The 8,144-nt window shown below is 45.6% G+C and overlaps 1 protein-coding gene across 1 annotated transcript; it reads right to left on the bottom strand.

The window, feature by feature from the left end:
- Positions 1-4,988: 4,988 nt before the first annotated feature.
- RNF222 (ring finger protein 222) lies at positions 4,989-7,699 on the bottom strand. The gene is made up of 2 exons (XM_028717194.2): positions 7,367-7,699; positions 4,989-6,714 (listed from the first exon to the last, which is right to left on the bottom strand). Exon 2 carries the CDS (start codon positions 6,681-6,683, stop codon positions 6,024-6,026), a length of 660 nt encoding a protein of 219 aa, XP_028573027.1. The 5' UTR covers positions 6,684-6,714; positions 7,367-7,699; the 3' UTR covers positions 4,989-6,023.
- Between the last annotated feature and the right edge of the window lie 445 nt (positions 7,700-8,144).

Here is an 8,144-nt window from a genome sequence, read left to right as displayed (position 1 = left end):
AAGTCATATGATTTGCCAAGCAAAGGAAGGTTGCCATCCTGCACCTTGGTGTATCTTGTTTCAGAGATAACGGTGTACTTTTCAACCTTCCTCTTGGGTTGGAGCTGTGATAACAGAAGTCCTGAACTACTCCCCTCCCAACTGTTTCACACTGAAACACTTGCAAAGCAAGCAAGATGTCTCCAGGTGGGCTCTGGGTGGGTGGGTGAATGAAAAGGGCCCAAACTCCCAGGTTGGCTGTTTACTGTTCCTGTTCTCATAAATTCCTAAGAAGAGGCCTGCTAGATCACACAGAAGGCTTCAGACATCCAGTCAGGTGCTTCTAGGACTCTGACAAGCATGACATGAAAGCAAAATCAGTCTCTCACTGCCCTTCTGCATGTACTGCTGCTGCCTTCTGGCTTCATGGTTGAACTTATTGCATTATAAATGCACAGTTGTAACTTATTTGTTGCATGTGATTCAGATCTTTTGCACTTCTTTTGCAGAGATATTGCATTTCCCGGCTCTCAAAATACACTGTTTTGTTACTGGGGAAATGAATTTCTTCCCTAGCCAACGTTTCCCATTGGCAGGTGAAATAGGGCTACATGAGCATCAGAGACATCTGTAGGCCATCACCATAAGTGTTAAGAGACACAACTGCAACAACCTATGCACTCACTTTTCTGTCAACTTTTTAAAGACATTTAAGTAAGGGCTGTGGATGCACTATGCCCTTACAGCACATTTTCCCCTCAAAGAATTCTGGGCACTGTAGTTTGTTAAGGGTTGCTGGGAATTGTACCTCTGTGATGGATAAACCACAGTACCCAGAATCCTCTGAGAGAAAGAACATGTTTCAAATGTGCTGTACACAGCTATGTCTCTTCATGTTCATAGTAGCTGCATACTTCCCAGTATAAAGAGCTCATCCAAAACTTTAAAAAAGGAGGAAGGCTGTCTCCTTTCCCTGTCCTGTTAAACTTTTGCTTTAATCTTTTGTTTATTTTTTCTTTTCTGCTGCATACCCCCCATACTGCAAAGCCAGAACTATAGAGCTCATCCAGCTCCACTGAACTGTGTCCCCACCCCTTTTAAAGGTGCAAACCACAGCCTGACAATTCCTCCGCATCAAAAAGGATGGGATGTTGCAACACTGGATAGAACCTGAAATGTGTATAGCACTATACATCAAATCCATGGAGCGTTGTGTGTTTTTTTATTGTCTAAAAGGGTTCTTTCACCTGCTTCCATTTCCTCTCTGCCCAACCCACAGAACACAAAAGCTTCTGGACCGAATGGAGGCAATGGGGCTGTACGATTTGCTTGAGAGGCACCTGCTCAAACAAACAAGGATGAATCTAAGCAAAACATTGTCAGTGCATGACACCATGAACTTCCCTGCAGGAAAGACTTGAGGACAGACTGGAAAGGAATTTGACCTCTGCCTTTATTGAAAAGGGGGGTGGGATGTGTGTCCTTGAACAACAACAACAACAATTAGCTAATGAATTGTAATTTAAAAGCCATGAAATCAGACAATTTTGCTTGTGCTTTTGGTATCAAGTCACATTCATTCTTGGAGGACCACTGGAACATGATAGGTACTACCATTGTTGGTCTTCTAGAACCAACACATTGACAACCTGGTGGGAGGACCACAGCTCAGTGGCAGAGCACCTGTCAATGTCAACAGTACTCAACTAGATGAACTAATGATCTAGCTCAGTTTAGGACAGTTTCTGATGTTCTAGAACTGCAGCCGTGCTGGGAGTTTGGTGCATCCTCCAACCTCAGCGCAATAGGAAAAAGGAAGTTTCTCCTGCCAAGCTTGACTTTGCAGGGAGACGAGGGGTAGACATTCCTACTGTCCCACTGGCTCATCTAAACCTAGCAGCTGGTGCTTTCTAAGACTGGTTAACATCTATTAGTCTTTCCCATGACCAGCTTTGCACATTCTGAGATGGTCTGCTCTTTTGCAACATTGGAAAAGCTGGCTTGAATGTGCTGATATCCAAAGCAAGTGACAAAGAGCAGGCACTCAAGACTGGGGAGTTGCACTGCCACTGCTGTTTTGGGAACCCCCAGAAGCCACCCCCACCCACCCCCATTTCTAGCAATAGTATGTTTAGTGTTGATCAACCAATTAGTCATTTTATTTGTATGCCGCCTTAAAACCATTCTCAAGGCGGCTTACAACCATGTAAAAAAAATACATAATTACAAACTTAACAAAAGTAGTTATGAACAATAAATAAAACATCAAAAAGTACACATTGAACCATTTCAACATAAATCGTAAGAATATCCAAAATAAAGATACAAGAAATTAATATCAATTACAGGAAACAACCTCACCTAAATAAAGCATATGCCACAAGTAAGTTCAGCAGCCTCAGTTTTTGTAGTTGGAGTCAATCAGGGCTCTGCCTTCCCAGACCAGGTGGGAAAAGGCCTCTACAGCCTAGTTGGCTCTAGTCTTCCTCTCTGGTTTCATTACCAGAAGTAGTTCCATTCATCAGACTGGATAGAGACAGAGCCAGGACAGGTTCATAGTCCTTCTCTCACACGTGCCTACTTTCTCTATCCATTTCCTGCATACTATGTGCAATTTTACAGAAGTTTGATAGTGTGGAGAAAGTAGATAGGTTTTTTTAATAAAAAAAAAATCCCTTTCATAATACTTGAACTTGGGGCCATCCATTGAAGCTGAATCTTAGAAGGCAAACGATATCACATCGTTTAAACTATGGAATTTGCTATGATGGCTTTAGAAGATGCTTGGACTAATTTGTAGAGGATAAGACTAGATGGCTACTAGGCATGTTAGCTACATCCCCTCTAAGTTCAAAGGCAGCATGCCTTTGAATAACAGGTGCTGGGGAACATGAGCAGGAAAGGGCTATTGCACTTGAGTCCAGCTTGTGGGCTTCTAATGTGATGAACCAGGATTGGGGCTCCTCGTATTTGGGCTGTGGATTTGAAGTGGGAGAGGAAATTTCCCCAGAAGTCCACAGTAAACCAGAGGCACCTGCAGAAGAGAAGTCTCTTGTGCCAGTACCTCTCTGGGTTGAGGACACCAGGGGGGCCCTCCTCTGACGCTGAGACACCTTAATGGCTCCCACTTTCCATCAGGATCAATGACTACTAAAGCAGGCTGGGCCCCTTTAATGAAGAGGCTTTGCTCGCGGAATGTGGTACTAGCTACACAGATAGAGCTGCAGCTCCTGTTTAAGGCTCAGGATTGAGTGCCTCTAGAACAGGGGTCTGCAACCTGCGGCTCTGGAGCCGCATGTGGCTCTTTTACACCTTTGCCGCAGCTCCGGGGCGGATACTAGCGAGGGGAGGAGGCGCATTGTGCGCCCTGACACTCCCCACTGTGGCGGGCGCTGTACTGGCTGTGATGTCGCATGGGGGCAGTGCGTGCGTTAGTCACGCACCGTCCCGACGTCACCTTCCCGGTTTTGCGGCTCCCAGGTTTTTTCCTCTTCGGAAACGGGTCCAAGTGGCTCTTTTTGTCTTAAAGGTTGCAGACCCCTGCTCTAGAATATCACTGCTCTTATGGAGTCTCCAGCTTCAATCCCAAACGGAGCTGTCCATGGTGCCCTTCTTGCCTTGCCCCATTTAGCTTTGCCCTATTTCATTTCAGGTGCTGCTGAGGTTGTCACTCAAAACAAAACATTGGTTGGCACACTTTGGGAGACAGGATGCCACGCTCCAAATTAGTGTTCCACAGCTACTGTGACATCGATGTAGGCATGAGTCACTCTTTGATCCAGTTATTGAGTTGTAGGTGAATTTGGTATGAGTGTTTACTTTTTTAAAAGCTACCAGGAAGTCTCAGACAAGCCCACTTGGCTGGACTACAAATTATGCACACCGTTTGACAGCAGCCTAACTCTGCCCATTGGAAATTCTGAAATTCCCTCAACAAAAGACGGGAAAAGCTAGAAGGACTTAGTAACCACACACAACTTTTTGTCTGTTGTTTCTCTCCACTTATCTCTTTCTCCTTAGGAAACATCTGTACTGGCTTTTTCTCTCTCCATATGGAGCTAATGGCAACCCGGGTGTGTTTATATGCCTGTGAGTGTAAGAGAGAGAGAGAGATTAATTGGTAAAAGGGTTTGAGAGGAAACACCCAGAATGGCACTACTTCATATCTGAAGCAGCTACGTAGAGCTGCTAATTAGTTTACTTTAAAAGGAACAACAAAAAACAAAACCCGCCCATGGGAAATAACAATGATACATTCCCCATGTCACACCAGTGAGAAGTAGGTCACAACGCTTTTTTTAAAAAGCACATAAATCAAGCCACTCCTTACAGCAAATAAAAGTGAAATGTAAACCTGGGTAATGTTAGCGCCCTTGAAAACGCCTTCCAGGGTATCTATGAATGAAGTCTAGAAACCGTGATTCTCACAGTGGATCCACATCTGTACATACATAAGCCACTCTTCCGTCACAGTCTGCCGAATGTGTGAACAGGACACCACTGAAAAGTATTGAGTGATGCCATGTGCCACGGAAGCTCTGGGTCTTGTTCAACTAAATAAATGCATGAGTGGAATGACTTCAGTTTGTACAATGGGACTTTCTCTCCCTCACTTCCCACTACAGAATCCCCACTGCACACGCCCCTGTTGTGTTTTGACCTGCAATAGCTGTTGTGTAGCTGCTAGTCATCACTTGAAATAGTGGTGACGTTGTGTGAACTCACCCTTGGACTCTTTCTGCTTAGTCCCACCCACCACTGAAAATCCACAGCCCTACCTAAGGATGAGCAATTCAAATGATAAATTGCTTGTTCTCCTAACTGCCAGAAGAGGGGGCTTGTGACCTGTGTGCTCATCAACTAGATGCACAACTGCCAGGTCTCCCTCTCTGCCTGCCTAGGCAAAAGCAAGGGCAGGTTTTGAAGAAGGAGGAGGAGGAGGGGGAGGAGGAGGAGGCCTGGGAGGAAATAAGACCATCTGACAAAACTACCCTTGAAATCTAAGGAAGTCCATTTGCTAAGGAGTAGCAATGAAATCTTTTTATTAATCTTAGTGTGACAACAATATCAAAAGTAGAAAACAGGACAGAAGGTACAAAAATAAAATGAAACCAAAATTAACATATTCCATCATGTGATTGAAATCTTCACAACATGAAGACTGCTGCTAGATGATGGGGGTCAGCAACAATAGAGTAATAACAGATGAAGAGCAGCTATTGCTAATGACTGGAGCAGGAGACCTAAGTTAATTCTACTCCATCTCAGCTGGGAGGGTCTGTCTCACCTATAGTGTGCCCAGAATTAAATGCAATAGGAGCACATGGTGTGCAGGATGAGAATCCTTCTGTGTTAGCAATGTGCTAACAGCTTGGATTTGCCTGGGTGGAACAAGGATTTTCATGATGCTGGAACCACCCAAGATGCCCTTGGCTTATCACAAAGGCTATGCCTTATGAAATTACCATGAGTGTTGAAGTAAGAGGTGGAACGACATTGAATCGGTTCAGTGAGCCCTTCCAAACAAGCACACCACAGCCCATATCCCCTTGGATGCGATACTGGCACCAGAGGCAGCTACAATGTTGAGTTTGGGTGTGAGCTCAGATCCCTGCTCAGCTGTCAAGCTCATTGGTTGGTCTTGAGAAATGTTGTCACCTCTCAATCTACCCTGACCTCACAGGGAAACTTTAATACAACTCTGAGCTCCTTGGAAGTGCTCCTTGAAGGGCAGAATATGCATGTAACAATTAAATAAACACACTGATTGTCCTCAGCAGGATATTTAGACCCCGTCTCTAGGTGACCTTCCTTGCTCCTCTGAACCACACTTTAGCAATACCATCATACATGACAAGGGAGGGATTGTACAAATACCATTTCCTGTAGTTCCGTTTCCTTCGTGGATCTCCCATCGACCTGAATCCTGCAATTCTTTGCGGGTGTGCCAAAGGGATAACTTTTTTCATCATGTGGTTCCCAAAAGGAGATGCAGGGGAGGGGTGCAGAGTAGGCCTCTAGGGAAGTCCATTCATCATGTCCATTCATTCTAGTAGTAGTAGCCAGGGGAGAACAGCCCCCAACAGAGCAACAGTGGAGACCAGGAGGATTGCCAAGACAATGGGTGATTGGAAGCAGCCCATTATTAGGGACCTCTGAGATGTCACTGATCCCGCAGCTTCCACATCGTGGTTTAGAGCGGTGACACCAATGTTCTCTTCGATCAGCGGCATCCCACACTGAGTGATAACGAAGACGTGAAACTGTCGCTCCAAGCCACCAGGGTGCACCATCGAGTCCATGCTAGGGCAGCCACACACATTCTGGTGGCTGTCGTAGCCACGCAGGGACATCAAGAAGTGGCCAGGCACCACTAAAGTGTTTGCCGGCCCCAAGGACAGCAACGAAGGTGAGAGAGGCAGCTCCAAAGGTGGAGGGTTCGAGGAGATCTTGGAAGGCAAGCAGGCTCTCTTCCTGCAGAGGAAGGTCACAAAGCGACAGACGGGGCAGGTGAGGCAGTTCTGTAGCCGGCCCTCATCCCGCGACGCCAAAAGGCACTTGACCAGACAGTCATGGCAAAAAGCGTGCCCACAGCTCAGCACCCGGCGCGACACTTTCGGAGACTGAAATGACTCATAACAGACGGGGCACTCCACCGAAGGGGCAGCAGCAGGAATCTCCTTACTGGTTTTGGTCACAGACATCCTTTCCCACTTGCTCACATGCAGCTACCAGCTGGATGAAAAGCAGGACACAAATACTTTTAAGAACTCCAGAAGAAGATGAGGTGAGAAGGGGAAGAAAGTGTGGGTTGTATATACACGTGGAGATGGCCCCTTTCAGTCCCTCTGCAGATACATAAATTAGCCCACGTGGATTTAGACTGGTGGCAGAATTAATAACCTCAGTATGGAAACACCAAGGAACAAGCCCCCAAAGGATAATAAAAATAATAATTAATAGTGGGCTGGTTGTTGTTTTTTTAAGCACTTTTTGAACAGCCTTTCAAACACTTTCCCACAAGCAAGGGGACCAGAAATTAGCGTTAAAGAGAGATTGTAGAGATTCTTGCCATTTAGGCTGGGGAAAAGAAACTTTAAAATTGCAAAAGCTAGATGTGAATATGCTGCAACCCATCCTATCCCACATTCAAGGCTAAGGTTAAGTAATCCAAGAACATAAGAGCACAATGCAGCTAGAAACAGAAGCAAAATAAAAAATGTCAACCCTTCTCCTAATTTACTTTTTGTTTGTTTGTAAACATTTCTGTGCCATCAACACACGGTAAGAAAAAATGTCTTGGTGGCAAGCGGAATAAAATCAACAATAAAACCACATTCGTAATAGCACAAACAAAACCACATGGATATGCTACACAGATACGTACAGGTCAAAAGATCTGCAGAGGTGTCCCGTCCATGGAGATCATTTGAAGCACACCATCTTTTCCGTAGATCCCGGAGTTTTCCCACCAGCATCCTGCCCCTTTCCTCCCAAGCACCACACCTCCCTTCCTCAAAACCAGCAAGGAGCTAACTCTCCAGACATTTGGTGTTGGTGCCTCCGACCTTCCCAAGCTCACGATGAACAAGCCCTAGCTATAGAACAATGGGTGTTTGCTGGGTGGTTCACTCTGTATCCATGCCTTTGCCTTGCGTCAGATCTTTAAGCAGGCAGGTAGGCAGGAGGGCGGCTCCCCGAGGAGTGAATGTGGAGGAACTCGTTTGTGAATCGGAGGTTTCTCTTTCCCGATTTGGGACTTGGGGAGGAGTCACCACAACTCAGCGTCTGAATCATGGCACCTCAAAGACACCAGGAGAACCTCTTTCTGTGCCAGGCTGTGACATGCATGGACATCATGTGGTCTTCCTAGTGAATGAGATATTGAAACTGAGATGCAGATCTGTTGGGCTTGTTAAACTTTTCACCTTGCCTGTAATTTACTTGAGAGAGATAGTCAGGAGGATCTGCCATTACGATGTACAAAAAGGAGAAATACCAAACTGCCCTCAAAGAACCTCAAAGGCAATTATATTACAAGAGCGCCCACAGGGGTTGTTGTTGTCGTCATTGTTTATTGAATTTGTTGGTTGCTTTATGTTATCTTGCTCAGGGCAACCCAAAGTGACTTACAAACAGGCAGAACACCTCCTCCCTCTGCCACC

Source organism: Podarcis muralis, chromosome 2 (genome assembly GCF_964188315.1).
Source record: "Podarcis muralis chromosome 2, rPodMur119.hap1.1, whole genome shotgun sequence".
Classification (NCBI taxonomy): Eukaryota; Metazoa; Chordata; class Lepidosauria; order Squamata; family Lacertidae; genus Podarcis; species Podarcis muralis.
The sequence above is the reverse complement of the archived record's forward strand: the minus strand, read 5'-3'. Positions and strand labels throughout refer to the sequence as shown.